At 36.5% G+C, this 22,430-nt stretch overlaps 1 protein-coding gene across 1 annotated transcript in view; it reads left to right on the top strand.

The window, feature by feature from the left end:
• Positions 1-5,719: 5,719 nt before the first annotated feature.
• The window catches only part of NOVA1 (NOVA alternative splicing regulator 1), a 159,063-nt gene continuing 142,352 nt past the window's right edge, over positions 5,720-22,430 (top strand). Inside the window, 3 exon segments of the mRNA XM_074235401.1 lie at positions 5,720-5,815; positions 5,817-5,856; positions 7,650-7,793. Of these exon segments, the coding sequence (XP_074091502.1) occupies positions 5,720-5,815; positions 5,817-5,856; positions 7,650-7,793 (280 nt within the window).

Raw genomic sequence — 22,430 nt, forward strand, 5'->3', positions numbered from 1 at the left:
CTCTCTTATCTAAACATTGTGATTTCCCCAGTGACAAGCACAGTGCTCTGCACACACAATGTGCTTAATGTTTGCTAAATTTGAGTGTTTGTATCTACTAAAAGGTGATATGTATACCAAAGGGGCAAGTATTTATATTTTTAAGAAGCTGTTAATCATTTTTTTCTAATGTGTTGCCACTACTTAAAATGTTACTCTTGATTAATATATCTATTTATAGAACTTGCTATATCTGATTATGGGATTACTTGTTATATTTTTTTTGGTATATATTTCCTCCTTTTACTTCTTTGAATGAGAAATCAATAGGAATTAATCTGTATATTGATTCCTCATGCCCTATAAAAGAAATGACTGAAAATGTGTTTGAAGGAACAAAAAAACCAGGTCAGGTTTTTTTTAAAAATCAATTCCTGGTTATAGTATTCAGAAGCTGAAATATTCAGTTTGTAAATTTTTAGATCTTTTACTCTGTTTGGTGAAGTGGCTATGGTAGGGAGATTGGGCTTTTTTTAAAAAAAAGAAACCTTAGAGGAAGTTTTTGGATCAATTCAGATCAATTGGGTAAAGTCTAATGGGAAGTTAGAAGGTTATTGGAGCATTGAGAATGCACTTGCAGAGTGGTACTATAAGGGCTATAAGCCAGGGATCTGAATTATCATGGACAAGAAGTCAGAAGCTGTTAGGAGAATGCACCCATGGCCAAGGATTTGGCCTACAGTGACCTAGAGGCCAGATGACTGGAAAAAAATACTAGCTAGAATAATCAGGACAACTGAGTCTAGATGATCCAGATTTCAGGAAAGGGAAGGAGGAAATTGGGAAATGAGGGCCTTCTTATGAACTTAATGGTAAGAATATACCAAAGTGTGGGGGCCCAATAGTTTATACATAATGCATATCAAATGGTCATTCATTTAATGAATAAGTCAGACAATAAAATGAAGAAAGTTAAACACCTGCCATTAGGATCCATTGGTATTTAGCAAAGGATAGATTGAAGAAGTGTAATAAAATTGATTCATTCTGGGTTTTTTTTTAGTATGAGCTCTGAGAAAAGCTTTGGTGGAGGCAGGCTGAAGCTTTTATGACGATGCAGGAAATTTGAGATTATCTATGGATTTCAGTTGTCTGCCTTCTCTGTCTCAGCTCATCAAGGATAACTGAGATTAAGAATATGAAGTTTTATGATTCTCACATTGAGAGGAAAAAAAAAAGGATACAGAAGATCTTATTTCCACAACACTTATTTCCACAACATCTTTCACATTCATCCCTTGTTCTGCATTCATACAGCCATCACCCTGATTCAGGCACTCAACCTCTGGACTACTGCAATAGGCCTTGAACTATCCTTTCACCTTGTTTTCATATTCATATTCTCTGTATGGCCTTCTGGCTATTTCCCAGGCTTGTTATTCCATTTGTTTTGCCCTATGCATTATCTTCCCTCTCCCAGCCACCTACAACAAAGTTCTCTTCTTTTGATCTATCTTCCTTTAAGGCTCAGTTCTGGTACTACCTGCTCTCTGAATCCTTCCTTGATATTCCCTGAAAACTCTCTCCCACCCCAAATTACCTTGGTGTGCATATTACCTTTATTGGTGTGCATACTGTCTCCCTCCAACAAAATGTCAAAGCAGTTGAAGGTGGGAACTGTTTAGTTTTTTTCTTTATATTTTCAGAGCCTATCATGGCTCTTTGCTCATAGCAGGTACTTTATGTTTGAACTAGATTGATAAATCTCAAATAGAAGCTTACAAAAATGAATCATAGTTAACTATCATTGAAAATGTCATTAATATGAAAGAAACAAATATTCATCAGTAACTAAAATAGCTCTGAAAATAGTTAAAATAGAAGTCAGTAGGCCTCAATGAACTCTTAACATGATGGATAATACTATTAAATTAGCATTACTTAATTGTTGGTTCATCTTACATATGTGTATATATATATACACATAAGTTCTGAAAATGAAGGCTATTTGAAAAGTTATTTTCTATACTTATAAAAGCTCATTTGAATACAGTATGCATAGAATCCACGTGCATAAAGTATATATTTAATTTCTATCCTTGGGGCTACCAGAAATTTCCTTTCTTCAAAATTTAGTTTTAGTAAATTTAGTCCTGTTATCACTGTGAAAATAGTACTGCATATATCATGTAAAACATTTATTTTCATTCTACATAATCAGAGTGATAGCGTGAAGGGCACTAAAAATAATTTAGCACTATAACTGAGAATACTAAGGTTAAAAAAAAACCCTGCCAAGGAGAAGGGGTTTAACTGAATGATTATAAATTACAATTCACTGACCAGATCAGTTAACACAAGAGAGATTGAGTCCCCTTAGAGGCAAAGTCCTGGTGTTATGAATGTGCTCTAAAATGCTTGGCACACTACATGCAGTCTATTAACATTAAGCACAGCATTCACATGAAAAAACATTTTTTTTGACCCTGGGAGCTCCCTAGAGTGCTAGAAATGTTCACATAGGCAAACTGAAGAAGGGTCAGATGAGCACCTCCATGTCAACGTAGCATCTCCATCGACTCCTCAAAACACCAAAATACAAATCATTTATAACGTTTGTCCCATTTTCAAATAAACTCAGACATGGTAAAGACAGTTACTCATCTTCCTTAAATAATCCTCCCACATGCTCAGATATCCCATCACACTTGGCAACGTTACCCTGTCACTAAAACCCTTAGGGAAGGCAATTTCAGTTATCTTTGACTCATCACTGTCCTTTACTCTGAAAATTCAGCCAAATTCTGCCTATCAAAAACATTGCTGAGCATTTATTTGTAGCATTATACTGAGTATTATACAAAACAGTTTAGTGGCAAAAGTACTATATAGGACACAACAGGAAGCTGCAAACTTGGGAGAAAAGCCTTCTTCACGGACAGAGAAATAGTTGTTACTTGCCTTTTCCTCTCTATTCCCACTGCTGGTCCTAATCATTTCAGTCCTTATCCTTTTTGCTCAATTCCCTGCACTAATCCTTTGTGGATAATAGCTTCCTCTTACACTACAAAACAAGACCCCAATCTTCACCTTTAGCTTCAAAGTTCTGTACCAACACACCTCGGGTTATCTTACTTCCCATACCTCTTTCTCTCAAGACTACCTCTGGGGCGCTAATAGGCAAAAGCCCATCATTCCCTTTGCCTTTTTTCACTCCCACCTTCAAGCCTTTTTTCTGAACTAAGCCGTACCTCAGCCTTCTTGTAAGCCATCCATCCATCATTCAAACAGCACCAGAAATGTCATCCCTTTCCTGAAGTCTTTCTGGAATTAACTTCTGTTCATAGAATTTCTTTTTTTTTCTCTTTAGCTTTTCCCATATATATGAATATATATATTAATTATATACACACATATAATTTTAAATAATTAAATTTTAAAAATCCTTTAATATCCTCTTTATTCTAGATAGATCTCTCTCTCTCTCTCTCCATTTCCCTACTCAGAGTTATTCCCTGTAATATAGAACGGGATGAGAGAGCTCATTCTGCAAAACTAAGCATCACATCTACTGAGTCTGATAGTATGCGCAACACTTCACATCGACGTCTAAGGGAGGGAGGTCCATTTTCTCATTTTCTTCCTTGTCGAGCTTGGCGAGAAAATGCTATTTCTGCGGCTTTCTTTGTTCATTGCTTCCCTAAAGAGAATCTGCCCCGAGCTGGAAGATGATGCGAACCTCAGGGAAAGTCTTTGGGACGCAGTTGTGTTTGTGCACACGTGGGGGGTGAGGGGGGCGGAGATGGCATTAGAACCAAGCGCTAGCTTCTCCGCGTGTAGCGGCGGGAGGTGTGTGTGGGGGGGGTTCAAGATTATGCAATAATAAATAATAAACTTGTTTCCCATTTTCCAAAAGCCTAGCCTCTAGAGGGGAGAAATGACTCGCTCAAGGTCACCCGGTTGAGGAGGGACGCAGCCCCATCATCCCGATAGCGGCGTGCTGGTTCACTCAGTCATTCGGCAAACATTTATTGATCGTCTCTTACGTGCGAGGCAAACGGGGAGGAAGGCTACAGTGGGGAAGCGAGCGGGCTGCGCGCTGCTCCGCGGCGGCGGCCTCCATGCGGCGGCGGCGGGCTCCGGGCTCCGCGTGCGCCGGCCGCCTTGGGCGCTGAGCTCCGCGGCCCTCGCCGGGGACATGGCCCTGCACGTCGCCGGGCGGCGCCGCGTCCGAGGGCGCCCGGCCGCCCAAGGTAAGGATGCTTTTTGTGGCGCGGCGCGGCCGGCTGCTCCCGGGCTCGGCGGGAAGCTGCGGTCCGCTCGCGGCGGGGTGGGGGGCGGCTCGTGCTTGCTACTGGGTCAAGGGCTTCCCCGGAGCGCCGCCGCCGCCGGTCCCCCGAACGCCCTTCGCGCCCGCCCGCCCGGCCGCGGCCGCGGGCTCGGACGCCGCGAAGCCGCTCCTCGCCTTTCCCATCCCGCCCCCGTCGCCGCCCTCTCGTCACCCGCGCGTCGCGATTGGCGCGGCGGCCGACCGGCGCTCTCGGCATCCCGCTTCCTATTGGCCGGCGGGGCCGCCGGTCGGCGCGGCCGTCCCCGCCCCCCCCGGGCCTAGCACGTTCGCCCGCGCCTCCTCGGTGGCTGCGACAAGCCGTCGGGGTTTGGGTGAGCCGCGTGGCCGGGGCCGGGGGCCTCTCGCCCGCGCCCCCGCCCCTGCACACTCGCGCGCTCACACGCACTCACACACGCGCGCGCGCACTCCCTCGGGCTGAGGCAGCGCCGGCCGGGAGGCGGCGGCGGCGGCGCTGCTGAGAAGCGCGGACCCGAGCGCCGAGTGTGTGGGAGTCTCCGAACTCCCCCCCTCCCCCGCCCCCCCTCCTCCCTCCCTCCCCCTCCCCCTCCCCCCCCCCCCCCAAGCGGGAGAGAAATAATGAGAGAGTCGGAGCGGCGGCGGCGGCAGCAGCGGCAGCGGCGGCAGCGGCGGCAGCAGCAGCGCCGAGCAGCCCAGGCTCCGGCACACCCCGCTCCGGCGGCGGCAGCGGCGGCAGCGGGCGGCAGCGAGGAGCCCGGCGCTAGAGAGCCCGCCCGACGCAGGGCGCAGCGAGGCGGCGCCGGCCGCTCCATCCCTCGCCCCGCGCCCGCCGGCCGGCTCCCGCTCCGGCAGCCTCCCCCGCTCCCCCCCTCCCTCCCATTCACTCTCGCCCCGCTCCCTCCTCCGCGCTCCACCCCCCCGTCCCCCGCCGCCCGCTCACTCACTCTGCCCTCCGCCGCCCGCCTCCCATTCACTCTCTCCGCTCGCTCGCTCCGCTCTGCCTGCTCCCTGCCCTCCCGTCCCCGGGACCGCCTGCCTTCTCCCGACTCTGCACTGCAGCGGAGCCCTCCCCTCCCCGCGGACGCCAGACCCGCGCTCCTCTTTTTATCCAGAGACACATTTCAACCGAGACGATTAAAGGGAAAGGGGAGGGGAGAGGAAGGAAGGAAGGAAGAAGAAGAAGAAGAAAAGAAGAAGAAGAAGAAGGACTGAAAGAAAACCCCCGGTCTTAAAACAAAACAAACAAACCAAACCAAAAACTCAGTCATTAAAAAAAAAACAACCCCAACATCCTCCCCTCTTCCTCCTCGTCCTCCTCCCCCCCCCTCCTCCCCCGAACCAGGAAAAAAAAAAGAAAAGAAAAAAAAAATATCAGACAAGCCGGGACAAAAGGGAGAAGGTTCTCCCCGAGCGGCGGCGGCAACAGCAAACATGATGGCGGCAGCTCCCATCCAGCAGAACGGGACCCACACTGGGGTTCCCATAGACCTCGACCCGCCGGACTCCCGGAAAAGACCGCTGGAAGCCCCCCCCCGAAGCCGGCAGCACCAAGAGGACCAATACGGGCGGTGGGTATCAGCTTCCACCGCCTCCCGTCCCCATCCCCTCCCCCCGCTTGCCCGCCCCTTCCCTCCTTCCTCCCTCCCTCCCTCCCTCCCTTCTCCCTCCCTCCCTCCCTCCCTCTCCCTCTCTCTCCTTCCCAGGCTTGGTCACCACCAGCCTCTCTTACCTGCCAGCTCTTCCCCACCGGCCTGCCCCCTCCTCTCCTCCCCCTCCCCTCCTCCCCTTCCCCAACATTTCCATTTCTATGTTTATCATTCATCAAAATGGCGACCGTTTTCCGAATAGACCCATCTTTCTGTTTAATCTGTAGAGAGGGTAACCCTTTAAATGTCCTATACTTAGGTAAGGGGAGGGGAGCCGGGCGGGGGAGGGGAGTGGGGTCTGCCCAGGGAGGGATGACACGACCCTCTGCCAGGGGGCAGCGGCTCCCAGATGCGCGCTTGCATGCATCCTTTATTATTATTATTTTTTTTAAACAGTTGGCTCCAAACTAATAGCATTTCTGTAAAGGGGTTGCAAAGGACTGCGGGCAAGAGGAGACTTTTTTTTTTTTAAATTATCTCTTCCCATTCTTTTCTTTGGGCCACAAGTTGAATGAAAAAGAAAAAAAAAAGATGACTGCATGCCGCTGTTGCCCGCACTTATCTTGTCGGTGTAAATGCCTCATTGATTTGCCTGGGGGGGGTAGGGGATGGGGGGCGGTGGGAAGGAGGGTGTCTGGGTGGGCGCCTCCTCAGTCGGCACCCTGCGTTTCCTGGGAGATGAGTTGTAGCGCTGGAGTCGCGCTAACAATGCCCCGAGTCAGAGGTGAATTCATCGCCAGCATCCCCAGTAGCAAAGGAAGGGCTCATCCCTGCGCGGCGCACCTGCGGGTGGCTGGAGCCGCGTGGGCTCGGCCGGACCCTGCCCTGCACGATCGCACACCTGCCACAAACGAGAAAGTTTCCCAAGTTGCAGTCATTTTTTTTTTTAAATCACCTAATTTCTCTCCCTCTTCCCCCTCCCCTCCCCTTCATATCTCACCAATTTTTGTAGTAGCTTTGCTGGAGTAGGGAGGGACATTAGGTGTTCTGTCACTTTTAAAGTACTTAGGCTTTTGATCATTTGGAGGAATTCTTAAAAGTCTTTTAATTAATGAGCTTAAAAGAGATCATAGTAGGCTGGGAAGTATTAAATGAATACATTCGGATTACTTAGGTTTGCCATCTAAAACCCACACTTGGAGGATTACTTGACTCTTAAGGCTGGACCCCCGCGGTTTGGGTGGATTACTTGGTAGTATGGTAGTCGTTTGCACCCTTTTAAAGTAGGGTACTGGCAGTACTAGCTGATTTTATGTTGGGAAAGGATAATGTGGTTCATCATTACTTACAGTAGTTATGTATTTTATATTATTTTTTTTCCTGTAAGGTTACAGTTTCTAACCATGTAAATTCCCTGGAGTTTTGTTATATTGGTCATTTTATTTTGCCATGGTAACCACAGATAGAACTGAAACAATTCCACATTTGGAATAACAACTGGAATTCAGTCATCTGTTTCTACAGCATTACAAAATGACGAAATATGTTTAGATTTTATTTGCCCACCTTCAAACCTAGTAAATCCTGTACAATGACAGATGTATTTCGTTCCCCAAAACTTCTTTGGTATATGACTGGTTGGTGTTTTTTTTTTTTTTTTTAAATCATGTTGTATATAAATGTATGCCTAATGCTTTAACTGGTTCTCTTTGGGGAAGAAGATAGAAAGTTTCAGAAATCACATTAATCTGGGTACATGTCTTTCCATTTTTCAGAAGACGGCCAGTATTTCCTAAAGGTACTCATACCTAGTTATGCTGCTGGATCTATAATTGGGAAGGGAGGACAGACAATTGTTCAGTTGCAAAAAGAAACTGGAGCCACCATCAAGCTGTCTAAGTCCAAAGATTTTTACCCAGGTAGGTGCAATGATGATGAACACATTATTTGAATTCCCAAGGAGTTATAGACTAGATCTACCTGTATGATGTTCTGCATAGAGGACTTCCCCATGAATACTATGGGAAGCATAAAAACAAATAAGAAATCAAACACTGTTTATTGTGTTTTTGTTTCAAGAATTGATTTGATGTTGCTTGTTGTTAAAATGAGAAAAAATGATTTAGGCTGAGATCATAACTATTCTTTTAAGTATGTGTGGTGTGTGTGTGTGTGTGTGTGTGTGTGTGCGTGTGTATGTGTGTGTGTGTTTTTAAGATTTTATTCTTCATTGAGGAGAAAAATCTAGAATCTAAAGACAGAAATTCTGACAGTTGGTTTTAGGAAAGAGAGTCCTAAAATTTTTAGACATCTTTGTGATGACAATTTGACTAGAGTGAATTCAAAAAAAAAGGGGAGGGGGCTTCTTAGAGAGTGGGCCATTTACTTCTAAATCCATTATGTACCTTCTAAAGGCTTCATTGTTTTGTTTGCTGGCCCTAGAATGAAGTAAGGACCAAGTGTTGCCTCTTCAAGATGTTTCTTTTATAATGTGTATTTATCACAGTTATGAAAGGAAAATATACCTTAGTATTATGTAAGAAGTTCATCTTCAAAATGTATGTTATATGCCTACTCTATTTGCATAAAATATCAATGAACATTTTGATTTGGTAACTACAGTTCGCATGAATATGGCAGATTTCTTGGATGTAATTCTTTTTTGCTTTTTCCCTGAGTTTTTTTTTGGGGGGGGGGTGGGTAGAGTGGAAGAATCATATTTTGTACAATCTAAAGTGTTGAAATCTGTCTCTTGTCTTGGTAATTTAACAAATGGAATTTAATTTTTCTAACAATTCTTCAAGGTAACACATTTTTTGACTGATTTTATTTAGAAATAGCCAACTGGTTGTGGTATCTTTTCTGATGATTTTATTTAGAAATAGCCATCTGATTATGGTATTTTTTTCACTCTAGAGGTTGAAATTTTGGTTCTGAGGTGACCAATATTGCCGATTTTTTTTTTCTGTAGGAAGGCAAAGCTGTTTTGCTTTCGGGGATCTAGATTCAGTAAGATGACTGAATTCTATATAACAGCAAAGACAGCTGGCATGAGTGTAAGCAGAACGTTTGGAGTATTTCATTATCATAGCCAATTCTTTTGGTAGACAGAAGTGGATCATTATTCTGGATAAGAAGGTTCAGTCTTGTTAAAATTGCCATTTACACATGTAAATTGTCGTATTTTGGGTTAACATATGAAATTTATGAAACAAAAAATGTACTATTATATTAGAGCTGAAGTTACTGTAAAGTTTAGGGCTTAGTAGCATGTAGATTTCTAGATGCCTTTCCTTGTCTCTGAAACTTTTCTTTATGCATTAGGAAAAGTTTGCTAACATATTCATACTCATAGATTTTGAAAGGTATATTATGGTGAAAGAATCAATGTGGAATTTTGAAAACTCATAGTAGAAATAAAAGCACTCAAAAGAGCCTGATTGCAGAATTAATAACGTAATAGTTCTGGGAAAAGAGCTGCAATGGTAAATTAAATTCACTGTCAATAGATGAAAATGAAATAGCTTCCTTGCATTATACATGAGGTGGTATCAGATGTGCAGGGATGTTACAGAAAATTGGTGTTTATGAAGGATATTCCAAATAGTAAATTAAATGCCTTTTCATTTGAATATACTTTATTTACAGTGGGTTGGAAAGGGTACAACCAAGGATTAGGTCTTTTGTTTGGTACTCTACATTGCTGCTGCATGTGTCTCCCCCCCCCCCCCCCCCCGATTAAGTGGAATTCCTTTTTTTTTAAATAGTTGTAAGGCAGATTTTTCAGCTAGAGCAAAAATATCCTTAAAAAATTAAACCAGAAGGAGATGGACTAAAATTTATTTGTGTTGCAGTGATTGTAAACAAATCCAATATGAGTGAAACGTCAGGATAAAAGAAAGCTTGTACTTTTCCTGTAACAGGTGGAATACCATTTCTAAGTTATATGCTATTGAATCATTTTTAAGTATAATGCCTTGTAACTTATAAGGAACTTTGTGCATTTTGTGCTCAAGTATAATTTTAATTAGTTCCTTAACATTGTGACTTGGATATATCTAACAAATATATCTATCTCGTGACAGATTTTTTATTGTCTTTGTCCACAAGCCTATGAAATTATCAGAAGTCCTGATATTCATCCAAGCTAACATCTTCTGTGTTTGACCCAATCCTCATTCATGTAATGTTAGTGATAGGAATCTTGCTCCTTTTTTCAGACTAGTTAAAATGTAAAGCTGTGATGCATTTCAGAGGCAGAAGGAATTCCTTCATAGTATTATGCAATAATTTAGAAGTCCATTTTGTGCTTTCTGTGTATATTTGTGTGTGTATGTGTGTGTGTGTGTGTGTGTTTGCCTTTATATTCACCTATATCTAATTACTATTAATTGATAGGATGCATATGTTTGATTTTTTGCATCAAAATTTATTACTAAGTCTGACAAAAACAGTTTGGAAAAGTTTACTATATTTTGGGAAAAGATGTCATTTATTATGTAATCTAATAATAGCATATTTCTTATAGTAAAAACAGAAACAAATATCTATATCTTTCTGTGTCTATTTTTTTTGTTTCAGTAAAAGGCTAATTTTTACTTTAGGGTGTAACATACTTTTGCCAGGCTTAGTTCTATTTTTTTTTCCCCACAGAAAAAAATTGATAAGCCCTTTGGGAGTAAATATGAGAAGCTAAAAGACAATACAAGATAATTTTTATAAATAATGTCCCACTCCAGAATAATAAAAAAAAGCAAGTTAAAAAAAAACAAGCGTCCTGTGTTTTTGTTTCCCTTTATTTCCTAAGCAATTTCTTTAAAAATTTCTAAAACACATTGTCTTTCTGAACATCCTTTCACTGAAAGTATGAAATGGAAAATTGAAAAAAAAAAGACTTTCCAAACTGATATGAATTTACTAAATCAGATTTTTGCATTATAAATTGTATCTTAAAATTTTAAATAAAAAATAAAACATACTATATATCAAATAATATAATGTGAAGTTGTATGGAATTGTGAATATATGTTTTCTGATGTGATACTTGGAACAGGTACTACAAGTGGATATTGTATTTTGCTTTTCTTCAAACTCTTCCATAAAATAACTTTATCTAGCTTGTTTAAAAGTTGAATTGAAACATTTGTTTTTGAGGGATTATTTGAGTTTTTTAACTAAAAGCAGTGCAAAATTATTTCTTCATGTGTTCTGTATACAGTTATGTCAAAGTCATTTGTTACAGTAAAAGCTAACTTGTTTTGTGAAACTCACTGGATTTTAAATGAACAATTACCTTCAATTATGTAATATATCAGAATTTGGTAATTGAGGTTTATACAATCTGGAGGAGTTTAAATTTTTTTGCGAATTTTTTGCAATCCTTACCTCTATCAATATTTAGATTAATATTAGGAAACCTTACTGGATAATCTGTGAAACATATTATAGAAAGGATGCTGCTGCATAGATTTTAGGGACTTTATTTACATGTGTATTATTATTCCTGCTTAATTTTTGTTTGTGCATGATGCTTCAGACATGTTTCCTACAAATAGGAAAGAATATTCTTGATAACCTATATACCAGTCTCCAAAGATATTGGACAACAGTTATATTGGTTTGGAAAACAATATGACCTGAACCTATTATTCATCATTTGGTAGTTGAATTGAGTATCAAATAAATTTTTTTTTCTCAAATGATATTCATAAATCATTCTTTTAGTTAATTTCTCTTGGTCTTCTAGCTTTGTTATATCATTGATTTGTGACTCTTGTCATGACAAAGGTGATACATGTTTTAGTTGATGACAAAGTACAAATAAGAATTAGAATATTTACTTTTGGTGTGTTCAGCATCCCACTCCTACTTCATAAAGCTTTTTTTGGGGGGGGTGGAGTGGGGAAGAAGGATGGTGGTTAGAGAAAACTTAGTAGCCAAGTTTTGATTTTGATGATTACATGTTAGATTACATGCTGCTTTTAAGAGATTAAAAGACTAGTGTGACTATGACAAAGACCAGTTCCTGCTTCTTTTATATTTGTTGAAAGATCCCTGCATTGTTAAATTTAAAATAAAACATAAATTGAATAGTGCAGTTTCCCAATTTTTTTTTATCATTAGTTTCCTAAAGGATGTTAAAAATATTTGTTGAAAGGCAAACTTAAAAGCATTGTGTATGTTTTCTAACAAAAGCATTTAGGTAACTAGAATCACACTAGTTACAACAATTAAAAGGCCAGGGAAAAACTCTAAAGCCCAACATTATTGCTTATAGAGTGTATTCTCAGTAGTAGGACAGCTGTCAGTTACATTGTGATTTAGTTGATTGCGGTGGGAGGGAGGAAAGTGGAGAAGCAATGATTAACTGCCATTTTTTTTCATTCAAAGACAATTTAATCATATTTGAATTACTCTTGGAAAATATCTTCGTTTTGATTATTTTTATTCTTTATTGAATACTTAACCTTTTTTTTGTTACCTTGAGATTTTGAACTACATCATTTTATAAAGGACTTAACCAATGGCAGATCATTGCTACTTCTAGAAAACATGGCATCTATTAACAATTGTGCTAAGGCTATTAATATGAATTCTTGAATGCATTTTATTCATACATTATTGATTGATAATGTAATATGACCACCAGAAGATATAATTGTAATAAAATAAAATCTTAAGATCATATTTGCTTTCCTTTTGGTTCTTACTGTCTTGTTATGATTACTAAATTGAGAATATATTGCAATAAAAAAATCAATGTTTACAATATTCATGATGGAAACATTTATGATATTTATATTTTGTGGCAAATTAGCATTTTCAGTGGGTTTTTTAAAAAAGTTTTTGAAGTTTTGTGGAATTATTTTCATTTGTAAAAGTTAATGAGCCTGTTAAAAGGAAACACGCTACACAACACTGTTATGCATTTCAAAGAGAATTTTAGAAAGGATTAGTGAAAGTTAATTTGCAAATACTCTAGGTATACTATATTAAATAAGTTGGAGGAAAAACTTGGAAATCTGTTAGGGGCTATGTGGTATTAAAGGCACAACAGAAAACAAGACACTATAGACGGCTTCTTTCCATTGTAAGTTTAAAGAAGGGGACATTTAAAACATTTTATACAATGTAGTCAACTAATTAAAGTTCATTCCCTTGTTTAAAAAAATGAATTTTTTCATAAAGGTTATAAAACTATTTCTTCTCCTAAACACTGATCAGTCTTAGGGTTTCTTTTTTTTTTTTTTTCAATCTACTATAGTAATGTTGGTAAAAGCACAACTTTTATGAGTTAGTGCAGCTTTTAGAAATAGAACTGGGGGATGGGGTGGGAGGTTTGTGCCTGATTGCCATCTCATTTCCATCTTTGGATACAGCTCTAGCATAAAGTTAAACAACATCTGCAGAGATCTGACTGACAAACATCTCTCTGGGACTCATCATTGCAGCCTGCAGCAGGTGCACTCAGCTATGCAGCCCTTCTCAAAAAGAGGTTAGTTTGTTCTAACATTTATCAGTAGACCAGTGGGAACAAGTGACTTTGTAGAAGAGGGGTGGTTGTCACTCGTCCAGTGCTGAAATACTACAGGTAATTGGGCTGGACTGGTGAGAACTGTGGCAGCGTGCTTCTCACGTTGCATTGCAGCTGCTCTGAAGCTTAATTAATCTGACCCTCAGAGGCCACGGCGTCATGGTATCAGACTCTACACACCAGAAATGGAGAGGACACCTTTTCCAATTCTTTTTGATGCTGATGTCAGTAAAGTTTCTCTCTCCTGATCTTTCTCTCTCTCTCTCTCTCTCTCTCTCTCTCTCTCTCTCTCTCTCTCTCTCACACACACACACACACACACACACACACACACACACACACACATATAGATATATAACAGACACATCCACATATTTGTATCTAAAAGGGCAATTAATTTTAAAATCTGTAGCCTAAAGGGAGGAATTTGTCAAAAGTAATTAAAAAGTATTGTCTTATGGAGGGGATAAAAAACATATTGCAGCATAGAAACCATTGAAATAAAAATTTGTAGTAAATAGAAATAAGTTCATTGGGGAAAATAATCTTAAATTAATCTTAATAAGTGAACAGTTCAGCTTAAAATGATCCTTTTTTGCTATCACTAAAACACTTGTACTTTTTGATGAATGTGATTTATCATGGCACTAAAATTTGCCAGGTATTTTATGTTCTTGCACATTTGACAATTGTGGTACATGAAATATGATATAAACTTTTAAACTTCATGTTTGATCACAGTTTTGTTTAACAAATAAAACCCAAATTTAATTTTCCAAATTAAAAAAAAAAGTCTAGGAAACACTATTGTCTCAGAGATTAGCTTGGGCTTTTTTTTTTTTGGCCCCTCTTGAATCTAATGGAAGTACTTTGCACCTTAACCTTTTATTTTCTTGAATCATATTTGTGTGGCTACACTGAGTGTTGTTAGGAGTGTTTGAGTTCTGCTTCCAGATCTGGATATCTAGGCTTCATGTCAATGTACATTTCATTTCCTTTTAAATTCATAAGGTAAATATGAATTTCATACTAGATTTGAGAAGTTGGTCATCTTAATTTTAGATAATTAGGTTTTACTTTAGATGAATAGGGTGTTTAATAAACACTTGACTCTCTTAAATTCTATTAACATTACTAATTTGCTATTGTATCATCAGTTATTGAATTATAAATCAAAGTTGGCTTCTAAATGTAGATTTTTTTTTGAATGACTGGGAAGCTTAATTTTTTTTCCTGAAGGTTTTATTAGTATTACTAGACATAAAAGAAAATTTAATTTGGAAGAAAGTATTTTAATTAGTTTCATAAAGTGAAAACTTTGTCTCTTGTAATGCATAAAGGGATGACATGAAACTAAACATCTCTGACTAAGAAGTAGTGAAAATTAGTGTCCCATCTTTTAGCTCTCCAAAATATTGATTACATTCTCCAATTTAATTTTAAAAATATTTTGTTGTTAATGTTACCTATTGTTGAAATTAATGGCTTACTTTTCTCTAAGGATTTCTTCTGACTTAGGGATCTGTCAGTCACCTAAAATTGGCATTCAGAAATATTACATAGTTGCCTGTTACCTTTACTTATTGGCATTTCATGAATACAGTGAATAAACCTATTAAAGGACAAAAGAACCACCTAAAATAAATAGTTTGACAATGCAGACTTTGTAGGATTTTTAATAGTATTTTTAAACAACTGTGTGGATACCCTTTCCTGTGATAGATTCTGGTTTTGAGAAATCTACACTCCATCATTGATCTTTTGCTGCTTCCTGCAGGGCCTGTCATGGCATCGTTGACAGGATCAGATGAAAATTGAAATCAATATCTTGAGTTTTTTAAGAACAAAATGACACAGGTAAGATTGGTATGAAAAATTCTCAATCACCTTATTTTATCGTTACCAGTTTCTTTATTGGTAAATTAAGGTTTTAGTAGTTTTCTTTACTATTTCATTACACATTGGTCCCTTTTTCTGGTATGCAGTGATTTTTTTTGTTTTTTGGAGCTCAATTTTTATATAATAGAGCAGCATTATATACTTCTTTATGCTATCAAATATCTTGAAGACTTTAGAAGTAACTATTTTCTGATTTCAGTAGTACCAAGTTGCTTATACATTCAAGTGTTATTATACTATAAGGTTTGCCACAGAATGAAAACTATACTCATTAATACAATAATCATAAATCAGTTTTGAAGGTTTTTTTCCATAAAATTTACACACACACACACACACACACACACACACACACACACACACACACACACACATCTCTTCTAATCTTCCAAATGGAGATTTTTTTTAATATGGCTATGTGAAATCATTGATACTTCTTTCCGAAAACATGAAGAAAAGTGCTATATGTTCCTCTCTAAAATTTTGATGTTGTAGCTCAGTAGAACATAAATTGAACAGAAATTAGACTTGGTAACCATTCTTTTTAATGAACTAGCTCTTAATTTTAAGAACTTAAGGAATTAACATCTTTAGATTGTGCAAATGGTTGAGACACCACTCAATTTTGGAATAGTCAATTCTAAAATTAATGGGCATTTTGCATACCTATATCTGATAACAAATTTTACTAATACTTATTTTTAGATATTGTTCGAAAGTCTAGTGGAAAAAATATCCCTGTGTATATTCCTTGATTCAGTAGTAAGGAAGATCATATAATCTAATTTCTGGTAGATTTTGGAAGAAGTTCAAGTTGATATATCCTTTTGAATTTAGTGTTGTCACCTGACAGTAATTTCTTCCAGAAATTTTAGGGAGTAGTTTGTTGGTCTGGTTTCTTTAAAGGTTGAATTTGTTGTTATTATCAGCTTTATTATCTAAGTTGTCTAGTTTTAAAACTTTTGAATTGATATTTCTTTAATGTTATCAATTGATTCCATAACTTGAGTTGAACTAATCAGTCTCATTTAAAGAAGGTTGATATTAATGACTTGGTGGATATTAGTTGAATTGTTGGATTAATTTAGACTACTTAGCTGTTATTTAAATAAATTTGATTGTCAAAAGCCATTTTCATTTTTCTTATTTTTTTGTCCTTGGTCTTGTTTGATTTTGTAGGGTTTTTTTTTTTTTTTGTGGCATTTATCTGAACCTAGTCTTCTATGTTGTTAAGTGTTGTTTGGGCTTGTTGTTTCAATTTATCAAGAATATTGATTATCAAACTTTTCATAATTCATAGGATACTACTGTAACAGCTCTGAACTTTATATTCTATATTCTAATTAAGATATATAGTACTTGTTTAACTTTCTCTCACCTCTGGTTATTCATACAAGTTGATGCATTTCTTCTGCTGTATACCTAAGTTTTTCCCAAGTTTATAGCTTTTTATAGTTATATCTGAAATTCAACTCTTTTCCATTGCGATTCACATTTTACCTCCCTCCCCAATAAAATTCAACTTTTAAAAAAAAGATTGCAACATAGCTTCTTTTTAAAAAGTTTTCTCCATCGAATTCACAGTCCTTTTTTTTTCCTCTTCTGAAGGGCCCTGAGGGTCTTGCTATATTTTTTTGCTTTTTGTATTTTTACCAGTTGTTTTTGTTTTCCCTTATTCTCACATTTGTCTTTTGTTCTTTTCATATTAACTTCTATTTCTCAAATAATTTCACTTTAAATCTCTTGAAAACTGGATAATTTTGCTGGCATGAATATTTCTAGATTCAGGATTTTTTTTCTTATGAGACTTGATAACTTTTAGGAAATGGATTAAAATTTGAAACCACTTAAAATTTGTGTAGTCTTCTAACTAAATTCTCCTAGCTCCATATATGATTCAGTATTTACATAACACATAATTTTGAAAAGGATTCTGTGACTTTTAATTTTCATGTGGGATTTAACACACAGCTTCTTGGTACACAATAAATAACATAGAATTATAAATCATGAATTTAGAACTTGGAAAGCTCCTTTTTTTGTCATTGAATCAAACCAGCTTATATGACAGAGGAAGAAACAGGGAAGAGGGAAATTTACTTTTTCTGGATTACTAATAAATTTTTTTAATAAGTGTATTAACATATCCATATGAGTAACTGGAGTCTGAGAACTGAAGAAATTTGTGTTTTATATTCAGTATTTAAATATTTGACTTATTTCAGCAAGTAACTTTTAATCTTTGACTCTGGAGACTATACTTTAAAAGTCACACAACAAGAGTTATTATATATATATATATATATATATATATATATATATATATATATATATATATAATAAATTCAGTGGTAAACATGTATCTTTGAACTTGTCCATTATTGCTTACCAGTATTTATTGACATCTCCTGTGTCCTCTGGACTATAAATTGCATTTTTTGTTAGACCACTTAGTAATTATAACTTAGAATACAATCTATTATGAAAGGGATGCTTAAATTTCTTAAACATTTTAGATAGATAGATAGATAGATAGATAGATAGATAGATAGATAGATAGATATAGACAGATAGTTGTAAAGTTGGGTAAAACTTTAATTTTTTTAAATTGAGTCATGTTCTCATTAAATTCTTTAGTTCAGAGATATTTTATGTATATTTAATTGGCAGTGCCTTAGTAGTTTAAATTTTTCTGCCATGTTGCCTGTGAAGTAATTAATGATCTATAAACACTTATTAGAGCAACTTTCTATTTAAAGGCATTTATCATTTCTTAAGAATCATACAATTTACAGGAAAAGGAGATTATGAGTAACTTAGTTCAACACATGCTCTTACACATGAGGAAACTAAGGTCTAGATACAGGCAAAATATTTTGAATGTAGTATTTAGGAAAAATTACTATGATAACCACATTATAAATTTAACTTGATATAATTTTACTTGATATGTTGATGTAAACCATTCTTCAGTATAGAGAACCATAAAATATTAGAACAATTAGTTTCTTTCTTCCCCTTCCCCCTGCTTTTTTAAAAAATAGTATTGAGTAAACCCTTGAGCTAATTTCCTTCATGTATAATGATGTTTTGTTTTTCAAGACAAAGACAAAAAAGATATTTCAAAAATAGCATTTTTATCACTTGACTTGAAATATTATAGGACAGAAGATAGGGTGCTAGTTAGGTATTAACTTGTAGTGAAAAATAAAACTGATTATATTGCCTAGCTGAAATATGGTCTTGGTTATTTGCTCCTCTTCCTGTGATGATTCAAAAATGGAAATGTGCTTTGGGTGACTTGGTTTCTATTAATCTGATACATTTACCCATTTTTTCATAGATTTACTTTGCTTTCATCACCTCCCCACTTTGTTTTTCATTTTTGTATGTAGAAGAAATGAGATATTCGAATAAAAAAAAGAAAATTCAGAATTGACATATCAAAATGTATTTTTCAAGTATTCTCTCAAGGATGATTTGTTTTTGCCATTTTCATGATTATATTTGTGATAATTTATTAAGTTTATAAGGGGGTTTATGATCCAGTATTTTGGAAGAATAATTATTAAAAATATGCACATAATCTCAAGCATATATATGATTAAAATTGGATGTCTTACCTAGAAAATTATTGTTTTTAAAAGCTTTAGTAATCACATTAATATCTGATTATTTTCTTTAAAATGATCCTTTTCAGTCTAATTAACTTGCTAATCTTTTTTCCCTTTTATAGAAGTTTAAGGACTATTTGAAAACTCACATAATTGTAAAATGTGCTACTAAGTTCTTAAAAAAATTTTTTTTACAGCTTGCTTACTTGATTTGATGTTTTCTCATACCAAATATTTATCTGAAGATGGAACTGGATAGTGTGCTTATAATAACAGTATTGAAATAAAGTACATAGTGTATTCATCTTTTGCTTTCTAATAAAGCAAAAGGTAATTTACATATATGTTTCAGTTTAACAGGTGAAACATGGACGTAAAGTTAGTTATCATATTTTTGACAAACTATATTGAACTGGCGAGAAGGAAAGGTTAGTGAGTGTGGAGTAAGGATTGGGGCTTTGGAAAATAATTCTGTTCTGACAGGAAAAAGTTTATTGTGCCGTGAGACCTTTTCCTAGACCTGCTCCTTTAAACATTGCAAATTAATTACTCAACTAAAAATATTGAGAATAGGGCAGCTAGGTGGCACAGAATGCCAGACCTAGAGTCAGAAAGACTCATCTTCTTGATTCAAATACGTGCTCAGATACTTAATAGCTATGTGATCCTGGACAAGTCTCTTAAAACTGTTAATCTCAGTTTCCTCATCTATAAAAATGAATGGGAGAAGGCAATGATAAACCATTCCAGTATCTTTGATAAGAAAACCCCAAGTGGGGTCACAGCAATTTGGACATGATTGATTGGACTGAACAGCAATAACAAAAGTTTAGGTTTGACTATTCATGTATAGGCAAAAGGTGGGTAAAGCCTATCCAGAACATTTCTTGAAACAGGTTGTCAGAAACAGGTATCTGATCACTTTTAAGCTAAATGGACTGGATTTAAAGTATGGTCACTGAGGTATTGTTTTTGATGATACTTTTGAGTATTTTTGGATAACCTTTGTACTTTCCCTAATGTATATATTTTTAAAAGTGAATAAAAAGGTCACTTAACCAACACCATGTACACTATATATTCATACATATTCAGTTTTAAAGATCTGTTGATTTTTTTGCATGTTTTCCTCCCAGAGTCTTTTCTGAAGTAGATTTTCTTAGTACTATGAGAGTAAATATAGAAAGCAACAAAAGATCCCTTTTATTTTAGATACTTTAAAATTTTCATGCCACTTTTCCTCAAAATTACGAGATAGGTGGTGTAAATATTATCCCCAATTTACGGATGAAAAAACTATGACTTACTGGGGTGGGGAAAGCTTTTTTTCTGCCAAGGGCCATTTGGAAATTTATAACATCATTCGCGGGCCACACCAAATTATCACTTTAAAAATTAACCCACTATATTTGGTCAGACATTTAATTAATTTACCCTAAAAAGTTCCTGGATTTATTGAATTTATAATCCTGCCTGTGACTACTGTGACAATGCCAGACCAAATGATTTGTGGGCCACATGCCCACCCCTGCTAAAGGATTTGCTGGATGGTCAGGGTCACAAAGCTACAAAACAGGAAGCCACATCATGATGGATATAGGAAGTCTAAAAACTTGAAGTTTAATCCTGCTTCACACACTAGTTTATGACCTTGGGTAATTTGCTTAATCTCTCTCTGTTCCTCAGTTTTCCCACCTGTTAAATATAATACTAAGAGCACCTACCATAAAGGGATGATGTGAGAAACAAATGAGTTAACATATGTACTTTGTCAACCTTAAAGCAGAGCAAATTGCTAGTTGTTGTTGTTATTGTATTATTACTTCCATGTCTCATCATCTGTTCAGTAAATGGTGAAACATAAAGGCTGATTAAGATTCAAAATTAGAGTGTTGGTAGGTTACTGTCCTTAGTTTAAGATAAGTCACTTTTAAATCTTAATTGCGATTGAATAATAGTAATTGTTTATAATTTTAAATATTATTTTGGGATTGGATTATTTCAAGACTTTATTCATTTGGGAAATTTTACTTTGTGGACTGTGAGATCAAATCGTGTTAGTTATTAAAGTGAGAGAGAATTCTAAGGTTGGTGAAAATAGTTTGATTTCATTTCATCATTATGAAATATTTCAGAAATTTATATTTTTCATGTTATGAAATAGGTATCAGTTTTTCAATACTTCATATTTAATCCCACATACTTTGTTTTAAAGGCTATTAGTTTAGTATTACTTCTTAGTTTTATATATTTCATCTTAGAGATAACAGTGTATGAGGAAAAGATAAAACTACTGAGACTGATGATGTATTTTTAAAACAATATTAAAATCTTTGAAAATTAATTTTCCATTAATGCATTACATAAAATATTGAAAGTCTACAGTGCTGCTTGAATGACCTAATGGCCTTTTTGGATGGGTGGTTGAGAAATCTGTGATTTTAATATAATAGAGAACTCCATGTGAGAAAATTTCAGTTCTGAAATCCTTAGGCTTAGAGGTGAGGTACAGTTAGCTTAGATACATTGCCCAGGATCACAGCCATTACATGTCAGAAACTTAACCTAAACTTGGGTTTTCCTATCTCAGAGGCTTGTTTTCTGTCTACTATATATATGTGGACTCTCAAGATCTAATGATACATATGCTTAAAGTGACCAGAATTCAGATTCACCATTCCTAATTTATGACATTTGAACCTGAAATAGCAGAGGGAACCCTGATTATTTATATGCAGTTGTTAAATTGAATTAAAATGGAGATGTTAAAAAAGAATGACTTTTCCCTTTTTGAATGTCTAGGAAGAAAGGAGGAACAATTCAAGATACAGTTTCTTGAAACAGAACAATTGTGAGTCTTTAGCTGAAAGAAAAAAACTGAATAAAAAGTAAAAGATGTTTGAGAGAAAAATCAAGAGATTCAATAACTAGAAATTTACATTTGGCATCTGATAACCTTATGCAGGTTTATTTATTTTTTCACTTGTATGTTGCCTTTTCCTTAAGAATAGGACTTAAAATTGAGATTTCATTTTTATATGAACTTCCATATTGAAGAAACTTCCTGTATCCTTGTAGATCTGAACCTGTTCTGCAACATAATCTTGTAGACTTGGTAATATAATAAGCTTCATGATCTCTGTTGCAGAAATCAATAGATTCAGTGGTTTCTTAAAATGTCATTTATAATTGTGTAAAATAGATCTTTTCAAAATGTTGTCTTCTCTTACGAATCCTTTCAATGTCTAGGATCCTTAAAATAACTAGTTTTTGTGTCAACTTATCACAGAAAGTAAATGAATATAATCATCTATTTTGTAGAAAATACTATACAGTAAGTAGTTTAAAGGTTTTAAAAGTTTGACGTGATTTTTACAGTTCATATGATTGGGATTATAGTAGAAAAATTAATATAGCTTATCAAACTTTAAAATATTTTTAAATTTTTGTTTCTGGTGTTACATATTCACCTTAAATTTTTAAGTCTTGATTATAGGAATTTAATCAAT

This window comes from Macrotis lagotis, chromosome 4, assembly GCF_037893015.1.
Source record: "Macrotis lagotis isolate mMagLag1 chromosome 4, bilby.v1.9.chrom.fasta, whole genome shotgun sequence".
Lineage (NCBI taxonomy): Eukaryota > Metazoa > Chordata > Mammalia > Peramelemorphia > Peramelidae > Macrotis > Macrotis lagotis.